Source organism: Oncorhynchus kisutch, linkage group LG8 (assembly GCF_002021735.2).
Source record: "Oncorhynchus kisutch isolate 150728-3 linkage group LG8, Okis_V2, whole genome shotgun sequence".
Taxonomy (NCBI): domain Eukaryota; kingdom Metazoa; phylum Chordata; class Actinopteri; order Salmoniformes; family Salmonidae; genus Oncorhynchus; species Oncorhynchus kisutch.
In genome coordinates, this window is record NC_034181.2 from 62,980,451 (window position 1) to 63,007,934 (window position 27,484).

The window sequence follows — 27,484 nt, forward strand, 5'->3', positions numbered from 1 at the left end:
GCTTGAACTGGGCCTGCACTGCTCGCCCAACCAAGAGAGTGAGTTCTGTAGACTGTTCTGTAGAACTAATACTATAGCGCACCAGATGGAGACGTACGATGGGCTGTAGGAATAGCAATGAGGTAAACAAACACTTACCTCACAACAGTAAGTTAGGATGCCACGAAAAGTTATGTTCCATAAATGACTGGGCTGGCTACATTTCGTGTTCGGCTACCTCAGTTTATCAGCCAATTAGCTAATGCTGGTGCTGGAACTCTAGTCTCCATACTAAACCCGTCCCAGCGTAGTGGGTGTGATGCATGAGAGGCTCCAGAGAGATGCAGAGCAGTGTCAGGTGGAGGTCTATCACTAGGCTGCCCTCTAACCCCTCTCCATCTCTCTTTCTCTCCATCACTCTTTCCCTACAACACAGTCTGCTTCAGCCATCCAACTTCAGCGCCTAATGTGCGCTCTTGCTCTCTCTCTGTCTGCCTGGCCCTCTCTCTCTCTGCCTGGCCCTCTCTCTCTCTGCCTGGCCCTCTCTCTCTCTGTCTGGCCCTCTCTCTCTCTGCCTGGCCCCTCTCTCTCTGCCTGGCCCTCTCTCTCTGCCTGGCCCTCTCTCTCTCTGCCTGGCCCTCTCTCTCTCTGCCTGGCCCTCTCTCTCTCTCTTACTCTGTGACTGGTAGAGGAGAGCAGTGTGTCTGAGTGATGGTAGTGCCTCGGCCTCTCTCTCTCTGCCTGGCCCCTCTCTCTCTCTTACGCCGTGACTGGTAGAGAAGAGCAGTGTGCCTGGATGATGGTAGTGCCTCGGCCTCTCTCTCTCTGCCTGGCCCCTCTCTCTCTCTTACTCTGTGACTGGTGAAGGGGAGCAGTGTGTCTGAGTGATGGTAGTGCCTCGGCCTCTCTCTCTCTATCTCTGTGACTGGTAGAGGAGAACAGTGTGTCTGAGTGATGGTAGTGCCTCGGCCTCTCTCTCTCTGTGACTGGTAGAGGAGAACAGTGTGTCTGAGTGATGGCAGTGCCTCGGCCTCTCTCTCTCTATCTCTGTGACTGGTAGAGGAGAACAGTGTGTCTGAGTGATGGTACTGCCTCGGCCTCTCTCTCTCTCTGTGACTGGTAGAGGAGAACAGTGTGTCTGAGTGATGGTAGTGCCTCGGCCTCTCTCTCTCTTACTCTGTGACTGGTAGAGGAGAACAGTGTGTCTGAGTGATGGTAGTGCCTCGGCCTCTCTCTCTCTGTGACTGGTAGAGGAGAACAGTGTGTCTGAGTGATGGCAGTGCCTCGGCCTCTCTCTCTCTATCTCTGTGACTGGTAGAGGAGAACAGTGTGTCTGAGTGATGGTAGTGTCTCGGCCTCTCTCTCTCTATCTCTGTGACTGGTAGAGGAGAACAGTGTGTCTGAGTGATGGTAGTGCCTCGGCCTCTCTCTCTCTATCTCTGTGACTGGTAGAGGAGAACAGTGTGTCTGAGTGATGGTAGTGCCTCGGCCTCTCTCTCTGTGACTGGTAGAGGAGAACAGTGTGTCTGAGTGATGGTAGTGCCTCGGCCTCTCTCTCTCTTACTCTGTGACTGGTAGAGGAGAACAGTGTGTCTGAGTGATGGTAGTGCCTCGGCCTCTCTCTCTCTATCTCTGTGACTGGTAGAGGAGAACAGTGTGTCTGAGTGATGGTAGTGCCTCGGCCTCTCTCTCTCTTACTCTGTGACTGGTAGAGGAGAACAGTGTGTCTGAGTGATGGTAGTGCCTCGGCCTCTCTCTCTCTATCTCTGTGACTGGTAGAGGAGAACAGTGTGTCTGAGTGATGGTAGTGCCTCAGCCTCTCTCTCTCTATCTTTGTGACTGGTAGAGGAGAACAGTGTGTCTGAGTGATGGTAGTGCCTCGGCCTCTCTCTCTCTATCTCTGTGACTGGTAGAGGAGAACAGTGTGTCTGAGTGATGGTAGTGCCTCGGCCTCTCTCTCTCTATCTCTGTGACTGGTAGAGGAGAACAGTGTGTCTGAGTGATGGTAGTGCCTCGGCCTCTCTCTCTCTGTGACTGGTAGAGGAGAACAGTGTGTCTGAGTGATGGTAATGCCTCGGCCTCTCTCTCTCTTACTCTGTGACTGGTAGAGGAGAACAGTGTGTCTGAGTGATGGTAGTGCCTCGGCCTCTCTCTCTCTATCTCTGTGACTGGTAGAGGAGAACAGTGTGTCTGAGTGATGGTAGTGCCTCGGCCTCTCTCTCTCTATCTCTGTGACTGGTAGAGGAGAACAGTGTGTCTGAGTGATGGTAGTGCCTCGGCCTCTCTCTCTCTTACTCTGTGACTGGTAGAGGAGAACAGTGTGTCTGAGTGATGGTAGTGCCTCGGCCTCTCTCTCTCTATCTCTGTGACTGGTACAGGAGAACAGTGTGTCTGAGTGATGGTAGTGCCTCGGCCTCTCTCTCTCTATCTCTGTGACTGGTAGAGGAGAACAGTGTAACTGAGTGATGGTAGTGCCTCGGCCTCTCTCTCTCTTACTCTGTGACTGGTAGAGGAGAACAGTGTGTCTGAGTGATGGTAGTGCCTCGGCCTCTCTCTCTCTATCTCTGTGACTGGTACAGGAGAACAGTGTGTCTGAGTGATGGTAGTGCCTCGGCCTCTCTCTCTCTATCTCTGTGACTGGTAGAGGAGAACAGTGTGTCTGAGTGATGGTAGTGCCTCGGCCTCTCTCTCTCTATCTCTGTGACTGGTAGAGGAGAACAGTGTGTCTGAGTGATGGTAGTGCCTCGGCCTCTCTCTCTCTATCTCTGTGACTGGTAGAGGAGAACAGTGTGTCTGAGTGATGGTAGTGCCTCGGCCTCTCTCTCTCTTACTCTGTGACTGGTAGAGGAGAACAGTGCGTCTGAGTGATGGTAGTGCCTCGGCCTCTCTCTCTCTTACTCTGTGACTGGTAGAGGAGAACAGTGTGTCTGAGTGATGGTAGTGTCTCGGCCTCTCTCTCTCTATCTCTGTGACTGGTAGAGGAGAACAGTGTGTCTGAGTGATGGTAGTGCCTCTGCCTCTCTCTCTCTATCTCTGTGACTGGTAGAGGAGAACAGTGTGTCTGAGTGATGGTAGTGCCTCGGCCTCTCTCTCTCTGTGACTGGTAGAGGAGAACAGTGTGTCTGATTGATGGTAGTGCCTCGGCCTCTCTCTCTCTTACTCTGTGACTGGTAGAGGAGAACAGTGTGTCTGAGTGATGGTAGTGCCTCGGCCTCTCTCTCTCTATCTCTGTGACTGGTAGAGGAGAACAGTGTGTCTGAGTGATGGTAGTGCCTCGGCCTCTCTCTCTCTATCTCTGTGACTGGTAGAGGAGAACAGTGTGTCTGAGTGATGGTAGTGCCTCGGCCTCTCTCTCTCTATCTCTGTGACTGGTAGAGGAGAACAGTGTGTCTGAGTGATGGTAGTGCCTCGGTCTCTCTCTCTCTATCTCTGTGACTGGTAGAGGAGAACAGGGTGTCTGAATGATGGTAGTGCCTCGGCCTCTCTCTCTTACTCTGTGACTGGTAGAGGAGAACAGTGTGTCTGAGTGATGGTAGTGCCTCGGCCTCTCTCTCTCTATCTCTGTGACTGGTAGAGGAGAACAGTGTGTCTGAGTGATGGTAGCGCCTCGGCCTCTCTCTCTCTATCTCTGTGACTGGTAGAGGAGAACAGTGTGTCTGAGTGATGGTAGTGCCTCGGCCTCTCTCTCTCTATCTCTGTGACTGGTAGAGGAGAACAGTGTGTCTGAGTGATGGTTGTGCCTCGGCCTCTCTCTCTCTATCTCTGTGACTGGTAGAGGAGAACAGTGTGTCTGAGTGATGGTAGTGCCTCGGCCTCTCTCTCTCTATCTCTGTGACTGGTAGAGGAGAACAGTGTGTCTGAGTGATGGTAGTGCCTCGGCCTCTCTCTCTCTATCTCTGTGACTGGTAGAGGAGAACAGTGTGTCTGAGTGATGGTAGTGCCTCGGCCTCTCTCTCTCTTACTCTGTGACTGGTAGAGGAGAACAGTGTGTCTGAGTGATGGTAGTGCCTCGGCCTCTCTCTCTCTTACTCTGTGACTGGTAGAGGAGAACAGTGTGTCTGAGTGATGGTAGTGCCTCTGCCTCTCTCTCTCTATCTCTGTGACTGGTAGAGGAGAACAGTGTGTCTGAGTGATGGTAGTGCCTCGGCCTCTCTCTCTCTGTGACTGGTAGAGGAGAACAGTGTGTCTGAGTGATGGTAGTGCCTCGGCCTCTCTCTCTCTTACTCTGTGACTGGTAGAGGAGAACAGTGTGTCTGAGTGATGGTAGTGCCTCGGCCTCTCTCTCTCTATCTCTGTGACTGGTAGAGGAGAACAGTGTGTCTGAGTGATGGTAGTGCCTCGGCCTCTCTCTCTCTATCTCTGTGACTGGTAGAGGAGAACAGTGTGTCTGAGTGATGGTAGTGCCTCGGCCTCTCTCTCTCTATCTCTGTGACTGGTAGAGGAGAACAGTGTGTCTGAGTGATGGTAGTGCCTCGGCCTCTCTCTCTCTATCTCTGTGACTGGTAGAGGAGAACAGTGTGTCTGAGTGATGGTAGTGCCTCGGCCTCTCTCTCTTACTCTGTGACTGGTAGAGGAGAACAGTGTGTCTGAGTGATGGTAGTGCCTCGGCCTCTCTCTCTCTATCTCTGTGACTGGTAGAGGAGAACAGTGTGTCTGAGTGATGGTAGTGCCTCGGCCTCTCTCTCTCTATCTCTGTGACTGGTAGAGGAGAACTGTGTGTCTGAGTGATGGTAGTGCCTCGGCCTCTCTCTCTCTATCTCTGTGACTGGTAGAGGAGAACAGTGTGTCTGAGTGATGGTAGTGCCTCGGCCTCTCTCTCTCTATCTCTGTGACTGGTAGAGGAGAACAGTGTGTCTGAGTGATGGTAGCGCCTCGGCCTCTCTCTCTCTATCTCTGTGACTGGTAGAGGAGAACAGTGTGTCTGAGTGATGGTAGTGCCTCGGCCTCTCTCTCTCTATCTCTGTGACTGGTAGAGGAGAACAGTGTGTCTGAGTGATGGTAGTGCCTCGGCCTCTCTCTCTCTATCTCTGTGACTGGTAGAGGAGAACAGTGTGTCTGAGTGATGGTAGTGCCTCGGCCTCTCTCTCTCTATCTCTGTGACTGGTAGAGGAGAACAGTGTGTCTGAGTGATGGTAGTGCCTCGGCCTCTCTCTCTTACTCTGTGACTGGTAGAGGAGAACAGTGTGTCTGAGTGATGGTAGTGCCTCGGCCTCTCTCTCTCTATCTCTGTGACTGGTAGAGGAGAACAGTGTGTCTGAGTGATGGTAGCGCCTCGGCCTCTCTCTCTCTATCTCTGTGACTGGTAGAGAAGAACAGTGTGTCTGAGTGATGGTAGTGCCTCGGCCTCTCTCTCTCTATCTCTGTGACTGGTAGAGGAGAACAGTGTGTCTGATTGATGGTAGTGCCTCGGCCTCTCTCTCTCTATCTCTGTGACTGGTAGAGGAGAACAGTGTGTCTGAGTGATGGTAGCGCCTCGGCCTCTCTCTCTCTATCTCTGTGACTGGTAGAGGAGAACAGTGTGTCTGATTGATGGTAGTGCCTCGGCCTCTCTCTCTCTATCTCTGTGACTGGTAGAGGAGAACAGTGTGTCTGAGTGATGGTAGTGCCTCGGCCTCTCTCTCTCTATCTCTGTGACTGGTAGAGGAGAACAGTGTGTCTGAGTGATGGTAGTGCCTCGGCCTCTCTCTCTCTATCTCTGTGACTGGTAGAGGAGAACAGTGTGTCTGAGTGATGGTAGTGCCTCGGCCTCTCTCTCTTACTCTGTGACTGGTAGAGGAGAACAGTGTGTCTGAGTGATGGTAGTGCCTCGGCCTCTCTCTCTCTATCTCTGTGACTGGTAGAGGAGAACAGTGTGTCTGAGTGATGGTAGTGCCTCGGCCTCTCTCTCTCTATCTCTGTGACTGGTAGAGGAGAACAGTGTGTCTGAGTGATGGTAGTGCCTCGGCCTCTCTCTCTCTTACTCTGTGACTGGTAGAGGAGAACAGTGTGTCTGAGTGATGGTAGTGCCTCGGCCTCTCTCTCTCTATCTCTGTGACTGGTACAGGAGAACAGTGTGTCTGAGTGATGGTAGTGCCTCGGCCTCTCTCTCTCTATCTCTGTGACTGGTAGAGGAGAACAGTGTGTCTGAGTGATGGTAGTGCCTCGGCCTCTCTCTCTCTTACTCTGTGACTGGTAGAGGAGAACAGTGTGTCTGAGTGATGGTAGTGCCTCGGCCTCTCTCTCTCTATCTCTGTGACTGGTACAGGAGAACAGTGTGTCTGAGTGATGGTAGTGCCTCGGCCTCTCTCTCTCTATCTCTGTGACTGGTAGAGGAGAACAGTGTGTCTGAGTGATGGTAGTGCCTCGGCCTCTCTCTCTCTATCTCTGTGACTGGTAGAGGAGAACAGTGTGTCTGAGTGATGGTAGTGCCTCGGCCTCTCTCTCTCTATCTCTGTGACTGGTAGAGGAGAACAGTGTGTCTGAGTGATGGTAGTGCCTCGGCCTCTCTCTCTCTTACTCTGTGACTGGTAGAGGAGAACAGTGCGTCTGAGTGATGGTAGTGCCTCGGCCTCTCTCTCTCTTACTCTGTGACTGGTAGAGGAGAACAGTGTGTCTGAGTGATGGTAGTGTCTCGGCCTCTCTCTCTCTATCTCTGTGACTGGTAGAGGAGAACAGTGTGTCTGAGTGATGGTAGTGCCTCTGCCTCTCTCTCTCTATCTCTGTGACTGGTAGAGGAGAACAGTGTGTCTGAGTGATGGTAGTGCCTCGGCCTCTCTCTCTCTGTGACTGGTAGAGGAGAACAGTGTGTCTGAGTGATGGTAGTGCCTCGGCCTCTCTCTCTCTTACTCTGTGACTGGTAGAGGAGAACAGTGTGTCTGAGTGATGGTAGTGCCTCGGCCTCTCTCTCTCTATCTCTGTGACTGGTAGAGGAGAACAGTGTGTCTGAGTGATGGTAGCGCCTCGGCCTCTCTCTCTCTATCTCTGTGACTGGTAGAGGAGAACAGTGTGTCTGAGTGATGGTAGTGCCTCGGCCTCTCTCTCTCTATCTCTGTGACTGGTAGAGGAGAACAGTGTGTCTGAGTGATGGTTGTGCCTCGGCCTCTCTCTCTCTATCTCTGTGACTGGTAGAGGAGAACAGTGTGTCTGAGTGATGGTAGTGCCTCGGCCTCTCTCTCTCTATCTCTGTGACTGGTAGAGGAGAACAGTGTGTCTGAGTGATGGTAGTGCCTCGGCCTCTCTCTCTCTTACTCTGTGACTGGTAGAGGAGAACAGTGTGTCTGAGTGATGGTAGTGCCTCGGCCTCTCTCTCTCTTACTCTGTGACTGGTAGAGGAGAACAGTGTGTCTGAGTGATGGTAGTGCCTCTGCCTCTCTCTCTCTATCTCTGTGACTGGTAGAGGAGAACAGTGTGTCTGAGTGATGGTAGTGCCTCGGCCTCTCTCTCTCTGTGACTGGTAGAGGAGAACAGTGTGTCTGAGTGATGGTAGTGCCTCGGCCTCTCTCTCTCTTACTCTGTGACTGGTAGAGGAGAACAGTGTGTCTGAGTGATGGTAGTGCCTCGGCCTCTCTCTCTCTATCTCTGTGACTGGTAGAGGAGAACAGTGTGTCTGAGTGATGGTAGTGCCTCGGCCTCTCTCTCTCTATCTCTGTGACTGGTAGAGGAGAACAGTGTGTCTGAGTGATGGTAGTGCCTCGGCCTCTCTCTCTCTATCTCTGTGACTGGTAGAGGAGAACAGTGTGTCTGAGTGATGGTAGTGCCTCGGCCTCTCTCTCTTACTCTGTGACTGGTAGAGGAGAACAGTGTGTCTGAGTGATGGTAGTGCCTCGGCCTCTCTCTCTCTATCTCTGTGACTGGTAGAGGAGAACAGTGTGTCTGAGTGATGGTAGTGCCTCGGCCTCTCTCTCTCTATCTCTGTGACTGGTAGAGGAGAACTGTGTGTCTGAGTGATGGTAGTGCCTCGGCCTCTCTCTCTCTATCTCTGTGACTGGTAGAGGAGAACAGTGTGTCTGAGTGATGGTAGTGCCTCGGCCTCTCTCTCTCTATCTCTGTGACTGGTAGAGGAGAACAGTGTGTCTGAGTGATGGTAGTGCCTCGGCCTCTCTCTCTCTATCTCTGTGACTGGTAGAGGAGAACTGTGTGTCTGAGTGATGGTAGTGCCTCGGCCTCTCTCTCTCTATCTCTGTGACTGGTAGAGGAGAACAGTGTGTCTGAGTGATGGTAGTGCCTCGGCCTCTCTCTCTCTATCTCTGTGACTGGTAGAGGAGAACAGTGTGTCTGAGTGATGGTAGTGCCTCGGCCTCTCTCTCTCTATCTCTGTGACTGGTAGAGGAGAACAGTGTGTCTGAGTGATGGTAGTGCCTCGGCCTCTCTCTCCCCATCTACCACTAGGTCTGGAACACCTGCATCATTTACATGAACTTCACTGTCCCGCTTTATTGATTTTCTTGTGCATAAGTAATGTAATCACTTCACCATCCGTTGCATTTATAAATATTAACACACACGGATTCTCACTCTTGCAAAACACAGCTGGTGTACAGCACTGAACTTATCACGCATAATAAACCTGTATATAGAACAGAATTTCTTTCATTTCCCACTGCCAGAAACGCACCTAACCTATAAATCTTTCAAAGGCTGACAGTTAGAATGTATGCATAATACGATCTCCCCTGTCTGCGTGAACAAATATAGATCTGCCTCATATGTAATGACATACTATATTATTTGTGTTATGGGCTCTGGTCAAAAGCAGTGCACTGTATAGGGAATAGGTGCTGTGAAATCTTCAACTGGAAAACATCCAAACACACGCAGGACATTGACAGAATACCTTGAAAAGTATGCGCACCAAATTCAGGACAACCATCCAAGCATCCAGTCACCTGAGATATTACTGAGCTATAACTCCTAGCTATGTTTGGAGTCTACTCTTTGACCTGAATGAGAAGCATTCTGACACCGGCCACCAGGCTGTCTGGCTCCGTGTTTAACAGTTCTGGGGAAACACCGGTGGTGACAACCACTCAGGACAATAAAACAGCAAAGCTCCAAATACAGTAGCAGACTTGAATCAATATCACGACACAGAGCCACTCTCCTAGACCTGGAGCGAGGCCAGTCCCAGGCTCATTACAACCCTCCCGTATCTCCCTGCCTGCCCCAACCCGCCCGCCCACCCAACACAACACTAAACACAGTAACCTGGCCTCGTCATCGCTCTTATGGAGAATGTTAAATGACACAATACACTGGCCGGGCCTTCTGTTCTGTTCCTGGAAATTCCACCGGACAGCCTTGGGAGCCAGTCCAGCAGTGATTCGATAGATACCCTCGTAATGTAATGTCACAGCTCCATTTAAAACAAGACAGTGTATCTCTTGGCAGACATCTTGGCCAGCTGTTTCATTAGCGCAGTAGATCAGAAATAATGGAGCGTTTGATTACGCCGATGACACTGCCAGCCATGCACATATGGCATTTAGCTTTGTTACAGTGGATGGATGGCTGCATGCATGAACAGATATCGTGTTATTACCATACAGAATGAGTACAGTCCCTGTTGCTTTCAGCACACAATTCAATAGAACACACTTAGTGTATGTATCTCCATGGCTGGACGTTAACTCACGTGTTGTTGTTCCTGAGCTTGACGTGCCCTCCAGGCTCCAGGATCTGCCCGTTCTTCAGCCAGGTGAGCTGGGGCACAGGGTCGCCCTGCGCCTGGCAGGTGAAGATAGCAGTGGTGCCCACCGGCCGGGAGATGGACTGAGGAGGCTGCACAAACTCTGCCGGGGCTGTGGCAGACGCAGAGGAAAGAGAAAGACAGATAGTGGGCTACTTACTAACTGAATATAAAGTGCCATGACACGGTCTTTCTCATTCCCCATAATATGCTGCACAACAACTATGATTTTTCACCAGTGGTCAGAAAACATAAGCTACCAAGGTATTTTGAAAGAGCAGGAAGCTCCCAGAGCCTTCTAGAGGGAATTATAAAAGGGGAGAGAGGAATAAAGGCGTATTATCCTGGGCTTAATCCAGCCTAATCACATTGATCAGAATTAGATTGTGTGTGGGGGAGGGGGATTAGAGACAGAGTTTAGCATAACAATTATTAGCTGAGGATCAGATTATCGTCATTGGAACTGAGAAGCAGATCTAGGAACACAAAAATGGAGGAGGAGGAGGAAGAGGAAGAGGAGAGAACCGGGAATCTATTCACAAATGCAGAATAACTGGTATAGAACACATAAACTGAGTGAAAGGCAATGCAGTGCAGATACAGTATCTTTCCCGAAAGTCTTTCAGTGTTGCACAATTTCACAGCTACTGACCTTCAGCCTCCAGCCAATGATCCCTCCCTCCCTCCCTCACCTCCCACCCTCCCTCCCTCCCTCCCTCCCTCCCTAGGAGTCATTATTTCCCTCCTCTCTTTGAGCTATGAGCCATGCTCCGTTTGCGCTAATTGACACAAAGCTACAGGTAATGCAAATCTCTATTACCTCTTAATTAAACAGTGTTTAGTTTCGCCTCAAATGTGTGATTACACTCCTCCGGATCTGATCAGAGCTGTTTGTTGTTATTGCTGTTGCTATTTTCTGTTGGGGTAATTATCTCCCCTCATTATTCATAGCTGCAGGTATTATTAGCCACATCAATATTTTTATATATGAAAATAGTTATTTTCATAATAACTTCCTAGTGAGTGGGAAGACAATTAGACCGCAATTAGGGATCATCTAGTCGTAATTTAGAATGAGATCATTCCCACAATCAGCAAATATTTTCCCTTCAGCAGGTTTATTTGCCAGTCAGCTATCCTTCTGGTTCTAATCTTTCTATCTCAAATCAAATCAAAGTTTATTTGTCACATGCGCCATATACAACAGGTTTTTACAGTGAAATGCTTACTTACAGGCTCTAACCAATAGTGCAAAAAAGGTATCAGGTGAACAATAGGTAGGTAAAGAAATAAAACAACAGTAAAAAGACAGGCTTTATACAGTAGCGAGGCTATAAAAGTAGCGAGGCTACATACAGACACCGGTTAGTCACGCTGATTGAGGTAGTATGTACATGTAGATACGGTTAAAGTGACTATGCATATATTTATGAACAGAGAGTAGCAGTAGTGTAAAAGAGGGGTTGGCGGGTGGTGGGTAGCGGGACACAATGCAGATAGCCCGGTTAGCCAATATAGCAGCCCTCCCCCCAACCCCTGTTTTTACGATGCTGCGACACATTAACTATGCAAATAGTCCGGGTAGCCATTTGATTACCTGTTCCGGAGTCTTATGGCTTGGGGGTAAAAACTGTTGAGAAGCCTTTTTGTCCTACACTTGGCACTGCTTGCCATGCGGTAGTAGAGAGAACAGTCTATGACTGGGGTGGCTGGGGTCTTTGACAATTTTTAGGGCATTCCTCTGACACCGCCTGCTGTAGAGGTCCTGGATGGCAGGCAGCTTAACCCCAGTGATGTACTGGGCCATACGGACTACACTCTGTAGTGCCTTGCAGTCAGAGGCCGAGCAATTGCCGTACTAGGCAGTGATGCAACCATGCTCTCGATGTTGCAGCTGTAGAACCTTTTGAGGATCTCAGGACCCATGCCAAATGTTTTTTGTTTCCTGAGGGGAAATAGGTTTTGTCATTCCCTTTTCATGACTATCTTGGTGTGTTTGGACCATTCTAGTTTGTTGTTGATGTGGGCTCTAAAGGAACTTGAAGCTCTCAACCTGCTCCACTACAGCCCCGTCGATGAGAATGGTGTGCTCGGTCCTACTTTTCCTGTAGTCCACAATCATCTCCTTAGTCTTGGTTACGGTGAGGGATAAGGTTGTTATTCTGGCACCACCCGGCCAGGTCTCTGACTTCCTCCCTATAGGCCGTCTTGTCATTGTCGGTGATTAGGCCTACCACTGTTGTGTCATCTGAAAACGTAATGATGGTGTCGGAGTCGTGCCTGGCCATGCAGTCATGGGTGAACAGGGAGTACTGGAGGGGACTGAGCACGCACCCCTGGGGAGCTCCAATGTTGAGGGTCAGCGTGGCAGTTGTGTTGCTACCTACCCTCACCACCTGGGGGCGGCCCGTCAGGAAGTCCAGGATCCAGTTGCAGAGGGAGGTGTTTAGTCCCAGGGTCCTTAGCTTAGTGATGAGCTTTGAGGGCACTATGGTGTTGAATGCTGAGCTGTAGTCAATGAATAGAATTCTCATGTAGGTGTTCCTTTTGTCCAGGTGGGAAAGGGCAGTGTGGAGGGCAATAGAGAATGTATCATCTGTGGATCTGTTTGGGCGGTATGCAAATTTCAGTGGGTCTAGGGTTTCTGGGATAATGGTGTTGATGTGAGCCATTACCAACCCTTCAATCTATACTGTATTCCTGTAAACAAACCCTCCCCTTTCCAGTTCTAGTTATTTAGCATCCTCTATCTAAACTATCTTCCTGTAAACAAACCCTCCCCTTTCCAGTTCTAGTTATTTAGCATCCTCTATCTATACTATCTTCCTGTAAACAAACCCTCCCCTTTCCAGTTCTAGTTATTTAGCATCCTCTATCTATACTATCCTCCTGTAAACAAACCCCAGCCTTTCCAGTTCTAGTTATTTAGCATCCTCTATCTATACTATCCTCCTGTAAACAAACCCTCCCCTTTCCAGTTCTAGTTATTTAGCATCCTCTATCCATCTAATTCTCATTTTAAGAGAAGAGGTGTTATGATGGTTTTCTAATCTCAGCTATCTCCATACTGTCACCCTGTCAGTAAAAGTGCAGGACCTGAAATTCACACCATTCTAGGCACTGTGGTATGATGAGGATTAGGTTGGCTCGACCCTCCTGTCCATCTCTCTCTCCAACTCCCTTTTCATCTCTCCATCTCCAACTCTCTCCCTTTTCATCTCTCTCTCTCTCCATCTCTCTCTGTTTGCTCTTTAGAGGCTGTGTGTATGTGAGTAGGGGCTGGAGGGAAGGGCTGGAGGGAGGCAGGGGGATGGTGGGTCAGGGAGAGTATTGATGTGCAATTGTGGTGCGGGTCTGATCAGCACTCTTTCCCCCATTCCCTCTCTATCTTTCGCTCTCCGTCTTTCAATCCTCTCTTCTCTCTCTAACCTTTTCTCTTTCCCTCTCCCCCTACCCTCTATTACTCTCTTACCCAATCTCTCTTTCCCTCTTCCCCAATCTCTCTTTCCCTCTCCCCCTACTCTCTCTTTCCCTCTCCCCCTACTCTCTCTTTCCCTCTCCCCCTACTCTCTATTACTCTCTTCCCCAATTTCTCTTTTTCCATTTCTCTCTCTCTCTCTCTCTCTCTCTCTCTCTCTCTCTCTCTCTCTCTCTCCCCTCACTTTCTCACTCTGAGGTAAATGAAGGGTAGTGCAGTGAGCAGAGGGCCACTGTGCCAACCATCTGGCCAGGAAGATTACATCAATTCTCTTAAGCAACAGCCTACCTTACTCTGATCAAAACATTCGGCCGGACGGCGGGAGAGAGTCGCATGTATGCTGCTACTCTATACAGTCACTGAGGCCTTATCACCATAACAACCCTCTCATAGCCAGACAGTCAGTCAGTCATATGCGCCCCGACTGTGAAATACGTCCAGGAGAACATTTCTGCCATGAGAATATGAAGCAATGCTTCTTGAAGGCTGTGTCCACAGCAAGGCTTCAGCCTTTTCGTTTCTTATCATAAAACACATGTATTGTATATCGCACCAGATCGTTAGCTGAGGGCGCGTTCTAGTTTTCACTGATCGATAAAGAAACCATAGACATCGACACATAATCAACAGCATGGCTTTCTTCCAGAGCCTTCTATAGCAGGGCCTTGTCTAACAACAGACAGGAAGATTCAATGAAATATTGACTGGGAGCAGTATTGCTATTGGCTGGGGCCAAGGGCAGGGTTCTTTGGCTGATAAGCATGTGAGGAACACGCTGAATGCATCCTGCTTGAATCGGAAGGCTCTACCCGCACTACTAACCACCTCCAACTGGTAAAAAATGTGTAAGAAAATTGCACAGCGAATGAGACACACACACATTTGTTTGACTAACCTTGTGGGGACCTAAAATTGATTTCCATTCAAAATCACACACATAAACACACCAGTGGAGGCTGGTGGGAGGAGCTATAGGAGGATGGGCTCACTCTCTTATAGCTCCTCCCACCAACCTCCACTGACACACACACACACACACACACACTATCCTGAGTGGGTGTGTAACTAAAGGTTCACCTTGGACCACCAGACGTCCCTGAGCGGTTCTGCGTACACGGGTCCCTGGTTTGTTGGCAGCGCAGACGTAGACGCCAGAGTGCTGGACCCCGACATCTGTGATCATCAGGTTCCCTGTACCCAGCACCTGGATGCCCTCCACACCTATCGGACGGCCATCTGAGGAGAGAGGAGAGGAGGAGAAAAGAGAAGGAGGAGGAGGAAAGGAAGGGGAGGGGAGGGGAGGGGAGGGGAGGGGAGGGGAGTAGGGAATAGGACAGGAGATGAAATTAGGAAATTAGCTGAGTTAGCTTAGAATAACAAATAAAAAACACTTTAAATATACTAAAAAAGGCTATAAAAATACCAAGGGAGATAAATGATTGATTAAACATACTGTATATACATAATGTACACAAAATATTCAACGCTGGAGAAGAGGAGATGCTTGAGGTGAATGTATAGTTCCCTTAAGGAAAAGCAAATTTAGTAAATCCGTTTTCTCTGTGAGAGCTTCCCATGTCTGGAATACACTGCCATCAGACACACATAACTGCACCACATATCACACTTTCACAAAAAACATGAAGACATGGCTAAAGGTCAATCAGATTTGTGAACATGGTCCCTAACTGTGTAATGCTGCTTTCCATGTCTGTAGTCTGTAGCTTGTGAGGTGTGGAAACACTTTGTTGCTTTTATGGATTTTGTTTTGTTGCTTTTTGTTCTATGTTGCTCTGTCTGTATGCTATGTCTTGCTTGTCCTATGTTGCTCTGTCTGCATGCTATGTCTTGCTTGTCCTATGTTGCTCTGTCTGCATGCTATGTCTTGCTTGTCCTATGTTGCTCTGTCTGTATGCTACATCTTGCTTGTCCTATGTTGCTCTGTCTGTATGCTACGTCTTGCTTGTCCTATGTTGCTCTGTCTGTATGCTACATCTTGCTTGTCCTATGTTGCTCTGTCTGTATGCTACGTCTTGCTTGTCCTATGTTGCTCTGCGTGTGCTCACTGCTCAATGATTGTCTATGTTGTAATTGTTTTTAATAACCTGCCCAGGGACTGCGGTTGAAAATTAGCCGGCTGGCTAAAACCGGCACTTTTACTGAAACGTTGATTGATGTGCACTGTCCCTGTACAAATAAAATGAAGTCAATAAAATTGTCCCATACCGCTGCAAAACACATTCCACAGTAAATATCAGAGCAGTTCTCACAAGTGTGACGGAGCACGTCTTGTGAGAATCACCATATTCAGTAGAAAGGTGGCAAACGAGGCGAGTGTATTGGGTGAGGGCCAAGGCCACGCCGACACAGTCAGTGACGCAGAATAACTATGTTGCCACGACTCCATTATGTGTTAGTGTGTGTAATTGTATGTGTGTGTGAGGGGGTCTGTTTTACATCCCCAGTCCCGTCCTCCCCACCCCGCTCTGACAGGCTAGTGACACACACACATACATGCACATGCACACGCACACACACCAGTTTGATCTCACGGTTTGACAAAGCCCTCTACTGCCTGAGGCACACCATGCTTTAAACTGGGGAAATGCCCTCTGAGCAGGCAGAGCTACATGGATAAGCTAGGCTGCCACTCCCCTCTGTCCCTCCATCAAATACCCTGTCCTGCTCTCTGTCTCTTCCTATTTCAATGGCCTTATAATGGGGGTAGGACCAACAAAGACATGGCACAGCCGAAGATATTTCAGTCCCTCTCTATCTTTGTAACATCTGCGTCTTGTGTGTCCCGGCTTAGAGTGTTAAAGGGCTGTGCGGGGGACATGGCCGCTATGCTAAAAGCCTGCAGAGAAAGCAGACTGGCCATCCTCCTCTCCTCACATCTTCAAACAGACAGCTAGCAGACAGCTAGCCAGCCAGCCAGAGACTGGGGCCATATGGTCTGGCCCAGGCCTTTTATAGGAGGGCAACACACGTCTCCTCTGTGAACACTGTGTGCATCTGAGCAGAGCCACCACAAGGAAAGGGAGGGTCATTTGGAAACACTCCACAAACCTGGACCTCGACAAGACAATGCACTGTGGGCTGAAGAGAAACACGAGAATGGAAAAAGGTGGACAGTGCATCCAGACAGAGTTCACGAGAATGCCTTCAAAATTGAATACACAAACCTCAGCCCTTTCTGTGTTCTTGTAGCTGCAGCGAACAGCACCAGCAGTGGGCTGTAGGCTACAGGATTTTCAGTAGAACATAGGAACCTATTATTCAGACATATTTACAATCCAATTGAAACAGCCTGGTCAGCTAAGTCAGCCAGTGGAGTTTCCTATTGACTGTAGTAGAAGCTATGGCTAGAACAGTATAACTTAAACATGCTCCATGGTACTATTAAGTGCAAGCCTCAGGCTCTCAGCCTGATCCTCCGACTCCCAGCCCCAGTCCAGTGTCATAACTGAAGGGACTCAGCTAGGAGTGGCTAAACAACTGTGAACCATATAATGGGCGTTATTACCCCTCTACAATAAGCCTGACTCAAGTCGGGCTAGCTGCTGAGTGAACTGTAAAATCAACAGAGTTGGACACAGTTTACAGTTCCTCCATGGCTACCTCTTATCTCTCCAGACACACTCTCTCTCACAGAAACTTGATCTCTCTCTCGGTCTCTATCTGTGTGTGTGTGTGTGTGCTGTCTGAATGGATGCAGCCATCTCTATGTCAGTCTGTAATGTAGTTTGTGTCAAAGCAGGCAGAGAGCCAGCAAAAAGTAGCCCAGAGAGCACCAGTGCTGATGAATGAAAAGCTCCAAACAAACTCTGGCATTAAGGAATGACTGATGTGAATCTATTAAATTCATTATCCAGCTTATCCCCAGGCCGTCACTCCCTGTAATCTAATACACTAAAATCCAGAGGCGTCATGCCCACAAGGAGACGTTCCCCCTCAGATTTGTCCTGTTTTTACATTTTTCAGATGTTAAATTAATAACTTTTTTTTTGAAGCCCCCGCTTCATCATCATTATTTATAAAAAAAGATCTGTCAGCAGTATTTTGCAGAGGGGACATACTGACTATCACCCCCCATTCTTCCCAGATGCACCACAGAGCAAATATATGCTACGTCAGCGGAGGAGAGAGAGTGTCGAGTGACACGTACAGTGTATGATTTGATTTTAACTGCCGGTGATGGGCAGTACTCGCAGGAGGAATGTTTGTAAATGAATTTGATCAAGCTATGTGGCCTATTGATTCCTTTTTGATGAATAAATAAAACAAAAAATGTTATTGTTTCTCTGTAATTACTAGTCACCTAGCAATTTTATCAAGTTGGCTTTAGCTAGCCCAGATAGGTTCCCAATCTCCCAACCTCATAATTAGCTACCCAGCCATTTCAGGCTATAACTCAAGATAGAGTAGCTTGTATAACTATCTCTGCTGGCTTTAGAAAATACTAAAATAGCTTTAAATATTGGGTTATTGTACTATATACCGGTGTGGCAGTTCTAGTAAACATCTAAGGCATAAAAGTTCTTAAAGCTGCAATATGTAACTTTTAGGGCAACCTGACCAAATTTATATAGAAATGTGAGTAATAGATCTGTGATTTTCATCGAAAGCAAGTCTAAGAAGCAGTTGATCTGTTCTATGTGTGCTATTTCTATGCTTCCCGTTCTTAACCTCTTATGGATCCCTTCACGTGCCAATCCCTTTAGCGGGATCGATTTGACAACATCCAGTGAAAAGGCAACGCGCCAAATTCAAACTACAGGAATATCAATATTCAACATTCACGAACAAACAGTGCCTTGCGAAAGTATTCGGCCCCCTTGAACTTTACGACCTTTTGCCACATTTCAGGCTTCAAACATAAAGATATAAAACTGTATTTTTTTGTGAAGAATCAACAACAAGTGGTACACAATCATGAAGTGGAACGACATTTATTGGATATTTCAAACTTTTTTAACAAATCAAAAACTGAAAAATTGGGCGAAACCCTCCCTAACCCGGACGACTCTGGGCCAATTGTGCACCGCCCCATGGGCCTCCCGGTCGCGGCCGGCTGCGACAGAGCCTGGACTCGAACCCAGAATCTCTGGTGGCACAGCTAGCCTTAGACCACTGCTCCACCCGGGAGGCCCTTATTTGAATTTTAGCAACCAGGAAATGGCAGAGCAATTTCTGCATATTGCACCTTTAAAGAATCAATGACCATCATTAATTAAAATTACAATTGAAAAGCTAAAGAGGTATGCTTAGATAACCTATGCAGAAAATCATATATAGAGATGGCGCCAACAGACACGACAGCTCTGCTTCTAGCTCCTAAGCAACGTTGCAGTATTTAGATTTGTTTGTGTGTAATTTCTTACATTATTAGACCAGAATATTTTTTGTGTTATTGCATACAGCCGGAAATAACTTTGGGATATCAGAGCGGCGGTAACTCACCAGCATTACGACCAGGAATACGACTTTCCCGAACTGGACCCTTCATTCTCACCTCCCAGGTGAATTGAACTTATCCCAGAGGCTGCTCCAATACGCCGCCGGTGGAGAGAGATATTCAGAGTGGACTTCTAGTCTGACTCACGAGGCGTGCACGCCATCCACCGCTTCTGAATATATTACTCGCTAATGTTCAGTCTCTGGACTATAAAGTAGTCGAGCTCAGGGCGAGGATCTCCTTCCAGCTAGACATCAGGGACAGTAACATACTCTGTTTCACGGAATCATGGCTTCCTGACTTCCTGACGGGCCGACCCCAGATGGTGAAGGTAAGATACAACACCACTTTGCTGATCCTCAACACAGGGGCCCCACAAGGGCGCATGCTCAGCCCCCTCCTGTACTCCTTGTTCACCTATGACTGCGTGGCCACGCACGCCTCCAACTCAATCATCATGTTTGCAGACGTCACAACAGTAGTAAGCCTGACTACCAACAATGACAAGACAGCCTACAGGGAGGAGGTGAGGGCCCTGGGGGAGTGGTGCCAGGAAAATAACCTCTCCCTCAATGTCAACAAAATTAAGGAGCTGATCATGGACATCAGGAAACAGCAGAGGGAGCACACCCCTATCCACATCAACAGTAGAGAAGGTAAAAAGCTTTAAGTTAGTCGGCATACACATCACTGACAATCTGAAATGGTCCACCCTCACAGACATTGTGGTGAAGAAGGCTGAAGAAATTTGGCTTGGCCCCTAAGACCCTCACAAACTTTTATAGATGTTCAATTGAGAGCATCCTGTTGGACTGTATCACTGCCTGGTACGGTAACTGCACCGCCAGCAACCGCAGGCCTCTCCAGAGGGTGGTGCGGTCTGCCCAACGCATCACCGGGGGTACACTGCCTGCCTTTCAGAACACATACAGCACCCGATGTCACAGGAAGGCCAAAAATACCATTAAGGTGCAGGTGCATCAAAGCTGGGACCGAGAGACTGAAAAACAGCTTCTATCTCAAGGCCATCAGACTGTTAAATAGCCATCACTAGCCGGCCACCACTCGGTTACTCAACCCCACAATTTAGAGGCTGCTACCCTATGTACATAGACATGGAATCACTGGTCACTTTAATAATGGAACACTAGTCATTTTAATAATGTTTACATACAGCTTTACTCATTTCATATGTATATACTGGATTCTACTGCATTTTAATCAATGCCACTCGGACATTGCTCGTCCTAATATTTATAAATTCATAAATTTTTGATTTGTGTGTATTATTGTGAATTGCTAGATATTACTGCCCAGTTGGAGCTAGGAACACAAGCATTTCGCTACACCCACAATAACATCTACTAAATATGTGTATTTGACCAATACAATTTGATTTGATATATTTTTTTTTACATAAAATTAGGCAAGAATTATTATGGGTCTAGATTGCAGGAAAAAACTGTTTTTCATGTGTTTGAAAAATGCAAAATTCTCAAACTATACCACCCCCTCCATCTTTACATACTTTGTGCCCCCCTAAAATAATGGCTGCATGACGCCCCTGTTGAAATCCCATCCTGTCAGCATTTAATTACAGCAAAATCGTGCAAGGCAATATCCACAATCTGATTATGGCTCCTCTCTGGTTGGGGAGGGGCTGCAATTTACATTTTGAACAGCAAATCAGATTGGATAATAGCTTTGAAAAACAAATATCAGATTGCAAAATTGGTAGCGGCAGAGTTTGAGTGATAGCTAAGAGGAACGTTTAAAGTGTGGGGGGCTGAATCCTGCCTGGGCTCAACACCTCTAAGCAATTATGGTGGATCTCCCACCGTGTCACTTACTCACTTTAGAGGTTCATCTCGACCAGGAGAGTAAAGAATACATTCATCAAAAAATAAGATTGTGTTTAGCCCCGCAAAGACTCATATAGGCTGCAATCCCCTGCTTCATGTGTACAGAAGATGAATGTTCTATTAGACATGACATAAAGGAACATACTACACGTATGTACACAATTCAGAGATGAGCTAACCCAGACACACATACATACATGCACACACACATCCACACAACTGTACGTGCGTACAAAAACACACACACAAATACACACTGGACAGCAGTAGCCTACTTAATCACTGTGCTGTACCACATTAGAAGCAGTCACTGAACACAGCTTTTTTTCTCCATTCATTTATATCAAGGTCAGCAAGATAATGTCTGGTAAATAGGCTTTCAACATTCCAAATAATTTGGATCCATCTGGGAAACAATGGGCTCCGTGTATGCAGTGAAGGCAGCATACCATGACCAATTTCACACACAAAGCCGCTGTATCTTAATGTATCAAAATATCCCGTTTAACAGAATGTCCTCTTCAATCTCTGTATTTTGCCTGTGTGCTTTATATAAATGTTTATATAATTCAGCTATACTACTATGGTGACATGTTTTTATGTCAGCTGCAGTAGTGATGTAAGTCAGGTTTCGGATGATTGCAAACTAGACAAGCAATCTAGCATGGAACCTTGTGGAAGATAGAAGGGTTCTATAGCCCTTAAGGCCTGAGAGGCAGAGGGGTTTAACCCCTGTTCAGCACCCTGAAGGCTGCAGCTTTGATTTGATGTAAAAGAGACAGCGGGGTTTTGGTCTTACCAAGCCTGCTCCATGACACGATGGGGCGGGGATATCCTGTGGCAACACATTCCAAGATGGCCGTCTGGTGAACGGTGAGAGTGAGGTTTTCAGGACCCACGAGGATCATGGGCTCTTTGTAAACAGAAGACTGGGATACTGGGGGAGAAGAGAGTGACGCAAGCCTGAGCATACAAGAGCTTTATGGATTGCAACATTTAATTGGATTTCACTGTTCTGCATCATCTTGGCGATGACGCTGTGTGAGATGATGCATAGCCACATATTTGTGTGTTGGGTGGGTATCCAGGGAAGGTGTGTATGTGTGTGTGTATGTATGTACAGTGCTAATAATGAATTTATTAGCAAATTATGGTGGAAAATAAGTATTTGGTCAATAACAAAAGTTTATCTCAATACTTTGTTATATACCCTTTGTTGGCAATGACAGAGGTCAAACGTTTTCTGTAATTCTTCACAAGGTTTTCACACACTGTTGCTGGTATTTTGGCCCATTCCTCCATGCAGATCTCCTCTAGAGCAGTGATGTTTTGGGGCTGTTGCTGGGCAACACGGACTTTCAACTCCCTCCAAAGATTTTCTATGAGGTTGAGATTTGGAGACTGGCTAGGCCACTCCATGACCTTGAAATGCTTCTTACGAAGCCACTCCTTCGTTGCCCGGGCGGTGTGTTTGGGATCATTGTCATACTGAAAGACCCAGCCACGTTTCATCTTCAATGCCCTTGCTGATGGAAGGAGGTTTTCACTCAAAATCTCAAGATACATGGCCCCATTCATTCTTTCCTTTACACGGATCAGTCGTCCTGGTCCCTTTGCAGAAAAACAGCCCCAAAGCATGATGTTTCCACCCCCATGCTTCACAGTAGGTATGGGTGTTCGTTGGATGCAACTCAGCATTCTTTGTCCTCCAAACACGACGAGTTGAGTTTTTACCAAAAAGTTATATTTTGGTTTCATCTGACCATATGACATTCTCCCAATCTTTTTCTGGATCATCCAAATGCTCTCTAGCAAACTTCAGATGGGCCTGGACATGTACTGGCTTAAGCAGGGGGACACGTCTGGCACTGCAGGATTCCCCCCATGTGGTTCTGGGATTTTTGCTCACCGTTCTTGTGATCATTTTGATCCCACGGGGTGAGATCTTACGTGGAGCCCCAGATCGAGGGAGATTATCAGTGGTCTTGTATGTCTTCCATTTCCTAATAATTGCTCCCACAGTTGATTTCTTCAAACCAAGCTGCTTACCTATTGCAGATTCAGTCTTCCTAGCCTGGTGCAGGTCTACAATTTTGTTTCTGGTGTCCTTTGACAGCTCTTTGGTCTTGGCCATAGTGGAGTTTGGAGTGTTACTGTTTGAGGTTGTGGACAGGTGTCTTTTATACTGATAACAAGTTCAAACAGGTGCCATTAATACAGGTAACAAGTGGAGGACAGAGGAGCCTCTTAAAGAAGAAGTTACAGGTCTGTGAGAACCAGAAATCTTGCTTGTTTGTAGGTGACCAAATACTTATTTTCAACCATAATTTTCTAATAAATTCATTTAAAATCCTACAATGTGATTTTCTGGAATTCTTTTTCTCATTTTGTCTGTCATAGTTGAAGTGTACCTATGATGAAAATTACAGGCCTCTATGATCTTTTTTAAGTGGGAGGACTTGCACAATTGGTGGCTGACTAAATACTTTTTTGCCCCACTGTATGTATGTATGTATATGTATGTATGTATGTATGTATGTATGTATGTATGTATGTATGTATGTATGTATGTATGTATGTATGTATGTATGTATGTATGTATGTATGTATGTATGTATTAGAGGTCGACCGATTAATCGGAATGGCCGATTAATTAGGGTCGTTTTCATAACAATGGAAATCTGTATTTTTGGGCGCTGATATGCAGATTTTTTTTACACCTTTATTTAATCTTTATTTAACTAGGCAAGTCAGTTAAGAACACATTCTTATTTTCAATGACGGCCTAGGAACGGTGGGTTAACTGCCTCGTTCAGAGGCAGAAAGACAGATTTTCACCTTGTCAGCTCGGGGGTTCCAATCTTGCAACCTTACAGTTAACTAGTCCAACGCAATAACGACCTGCCTCTCTCTCGTTGCACTCCACAAGGAGACTGTTAGGCAAATGCAGTAAGCCAAGGTAAGTTGCTAGCTAGCATTAAACTTATCTTATAAAAAACAATCAATCATAATCACTAGTTAACTACACATGGTTGATGATATTACTAGATATTATCTAGCGTGTCCTGTGTTGCATATAATCTGACTGAGCATACAAGCATACAAGTATCTAAGTATCTGACTGAGCGGTGGTAGGCAGAAGCAGGCGGGTAAACATTCATTCAAACAGCACTTTCGTGCGTTTTGCCAGCAGCTCTTCGTTGTGTGTCAAGCATTGCGCTGTTTATGACTTTAAACCTATCAACTCCCGAGATGAGGCTGGTGTGACCGAAGTGAAATTGCTGGCCAGTTAGCGCGTGCTAATAGCGTTTCAAACTTCACTCGCTCTGAGCCTTGGGGTGGTTGTTTCCCTTGCCCTGCATGGGTAATGCTGCTTCGATGTGGTGGCTGTTGTCTTTGTGTTGCTGGTTCGAGCCCAGGGAGGAGCGAGGAGAGGGACGGAGGCTATGCTGTTACACTGGCAATACTAAAGTGCCTTTAAGAACATCCAATAGTCAAAGGTTAATGAAATACAAATGGTATAGAGGGAAATAGTCCTATAATAACTACAACCTAAAACTTCTTACCTGGGGATATTGAAGACTCATGTTAAAAGGAACCACCAGCTTTCATATGTTCTCATGTTCTGAGCAAGGAACTGAAACGTTAGCTTTCTTACATAGCACATATTGCACTTTTACGTTCTTCTCCAACACTTTGTTTTTGCATTATTTAAACCAAATTGAACATGTTTCATTATCTACTTGAGGCTAAATTTGATTGTATTTATGTATTATATTAAGTTAAAATAAGTGTTAATTCAGTATTGTTGTAATTGTCATTATTACAAAAACAAACAAAAAAATTAAAATTATTAATCGGTATCGGTATCGGCATTGAAAAATCATAATTGGTCGACCTCTAGTATGTATGTATGTATGTATGTATGAGTATTGAGACCTGAGACGGTGAGGCGAGCCCCGGCACTGTGCTTTACTCCTGCACTGTTGTGGGCCACACAACAGAACACACCACTATCCTCCTGACGCAGACCTGTGATCTGCAGAACACCAGTGGGGAGCAGGGTATACCTGCCAGAGAGAAGGAATGGGAGGAGGGTGGGAGAGAGAGAGGGTGGGGAAGGGAGGGCAGAGGGAGAAAGTGAAAGAGAGAGAGGGAGGGGGGAGAAGAGAGACAGAGGGAGAGAAAAAGAAAGAGAATCAAGGGAGTAGATCATTGTTTGCTTGATTAAGTGTGTTTACACATGCAACGTAAACTCAATTTCAAACAGCTAGACAGACACAAGGGACACTGGATTCCAGATGGTGTTGATCTGAGCTGAGCTGAGTGAGGTTTGGCTGGGTAACAGGTAAGTGAAGGTTGTGAAGCTGCTACAGTGAATGTGTTAACAGCCAGAGTTCTGTGTGCAGGTACAGTAGACCTACAGTAGTTGGTAGGCACAGCCGAGGTGATTAACACAGAGGAACCCTACTTTACTGTACCTCTCATCCTTAGTGTCCACGGAGCGGCCATCTTTCTCCCAGCTGATGGCAGGCTCAGGCAGGCCATGAATCTGGCACTGGAACCGCCCCATGCCCGCCTCCTCCGCACGCACTGACCGCGGCTGGACATGGAACTCCGTCATCGCTGGGGAGAAAGGGGAGATGCAGCGGTCAATTCAATGTTTGAAAACCTACACAATGTTTTTTTTTTTCAGAGAGTCTTTCGTATAGGCCTACAGTAAATACTACTGCCATGTACAGTACCAGCGTACTAATGTCCTAAACTCAGTGGCATACCAGCCCAGTTAATCAACCAATTACCAGGGAGGTATTACCTACACTTCTTTTTATACCCTTTCCCGCACTCGAAGGCAATTAACTTGTTGGCAAAAAAAAAAGATTCAGAAAAGTAAATAATGTCTCCACCTTTCAGTGGAATGAGCCATAATCCATTGGCTTTATCTAAAGCAACACTGGGCGGCTCTTATCCTTGAGCAGACACATTGCAATAATATGAACCAAATGAGCAGCCGAGACTGCAGTCTGACCAGGGCAGGGAGCTGCCATGTGGTTAGGTAATTACCTGTGTTCTGCTGTCAGCAACCACTGTGCAGGGAACCCTAGTGATCATTACCTCTAGTTCTAGGGGGAAAGCCTGTGCTTGGATAATCTGGCACCCATCAGTGACAATGAGTAAATGTACTGTAGTGCTGTGGCCAAACAACGGACAGTCAGCCAGGTCACTTCCTAAACTAGATAAATTAAGTCCAATTAGCACCTTTTTACTGTGCCCAGTGATTAAACAGTATGGTCAAATAGAGGAAGGGGGCAGGTGGGAGAGGACAGTGATGTAGGGAAGGAAGGGGCCAGGTGGGAGAGGACAGGGATGTAGGGAAGGAAGGGGCCAGGTGGGAGAGGACAGTGATGTAGGGAAGGAAGGGGGCAGGTTGGAGAGGACAGTGATATAGGGAAGGAAGGGGCCAGGTGGGAGAGGACAGTGATGTAGGGAAGGAAGGGGCCAGGTGGGAGAGGACAGTGATGTAGGGAAGGAAGGGGCCAGGTGGGAGAGGACAGTGATGTAGGGAAGGAAGGGGCCAGGTGGGAGAGGACAGTGATGTAGGGAAGGAAGGGGGCAGGTTGGAGAGGACAGTGATGTAGGGAAGGAAGGGGCCAGGTGGGAGAGGACAGTGATGTAGGGAAGGAAGGGGCCAGGTGGGAGAGGACAGTGATGTAGGGAAGGAAGGGGCCAGGTGGGAGAGGACAGTGATGTAGGGAAGGAAGGGGCCAGGTGGGAGAGGACAGTGATGTAGGGAAGGAAGGGGGCTGGTTGGAGAGGACAATGATGTAGGGAAGGAAGGGGGCAGGTGGGAGAGGACAGGGATGTAGGGAAGGAAGGGGGCAGGTGGGAGAGGACAGGGATGTAGGGAAGGAAGGGGGCGGGTGGGAGAGGACAGTGATGTAGGGAAGGAAGGGGCCAGGTGGGAGAGGACAGTGATGTAGGGAAGGAAGGGGCCAGGTGGGAGAGGACAGGGATGTAGGGAAGGAAGGGGGCAGGTGGGAGAGGACAGTGACGTAGGGAAGGAAGGGGCCAGGTGGGAGAGGACAGGGATGTAGGGAAGGAAGGGGGCAGGTGGGAGAGGACAGTGATGTAGGGAAGGAAGGGGGCAGGTGGGAGAGGACAGGGATGTAGGGAAGGAAGGGGGCAGGTGGGAGAGGACAGGGATGTAGGGAAGGAAGGGGGCAGGTGGGAGAGGACAGGGATGTAGGGAAGGAAGGGGCCAGGTGGGAGAGGACAGGGATGTAGGGAAGGAAGGGGCCAGGTGGGAGAGGACAGGGATGTAGGGAAGGAAGGGGCCAGGTGGGAGAGGACAGGGATGTAGGGAAGGAAGGGGGCAGGTGGGAGAGGACAGAGATTTAGGGAAGGAAAGGGGGCAGGTGGGAGAGGACAGTGATGTAGGGAAGGAAGGGGCATTTGAAATAATTATATAATTTCACAAAATGTAGCCTAACAGCAGCCTAAGCTAACAGTAGCCTAGGCTAACAGCAGACTAGAATACCAGTAGCCTAGGCTAACAGCAGACTAGAATAACAGCAGCCTAGGCTAACAGCAGACTAGAATAACAGCAGCCTAGGCTAACAGCAGACTAGAATACCAGTAGCCTAGGCTAACAGCAGACTAGAATAACAGCAGCCTAGGCTAACAGCAGACTAGAATACCAGCAGCCTAGGCTAACAGCAGACTAGAATAACAGCAGCCTAGGCTAACAGCAGACTAGAATAACAGCAGCCTAGGCTAACAGCAGCAGTGAAAGAGAAGTATGTTAACAAAAAAGTTTTCTGATGAGTGCTTTGCATTGATCTGTGTCAGTGTTGTGGACCGCCTGTAGGTTAATCGCTATTTGAATGGGGGAAAATAGCATTCCGTTACATGGATATAGGAGAATAGTATGGGAAGTGACGCATATAATGTATAGCCTAGATTGCATCATATAGGATCCATTCCAATTCCATCTGATTGGATGATTATACAGTGATGCCATACCATTTCATATAATGTAGCCT

At 47.6% G+C, this 27,484-nt stretch overlaps 1 protein-coding gene across 1 annotated transcript in view; it reads right to left on the bottom strand.

Annotated features, from left to right (window-relative positions):
* Window positions 1–27,484, bottom strand: part of LOC109895272 (immunoglobulin superfamily DCC subclass member 3) — a 114,674-nt gene that overhangs the window by 25,426 nt on the left and 61,764 nt on the right. The window contains exons 3-7 of the mRNA XM_031830815.1: window positions 24,923–25,067; window positions 24,381–24,511; window positions 21,241–21,378; window positions 14,199–14,357; window positions 9,590–9,755 (exon numbers count right to left, since the gene is read on the bottom strand). Of these exons, the coding sequence (XP_031686675.1) occupies window positions 9,590–9,755; window positions 14,199–14,357; window positions 21,241–21,378; window positions 24,381–24,511; window positions 24,923–25,067 (739 nt within the window). The remainder of the gene's footprint in view (window positions 1–9,589; window positions 9,756–14,198; window positions 14,358–21,240; window positions 21,379–24,380; window positions 24,512–24,922; window positions 25,068–27,484) is intronic.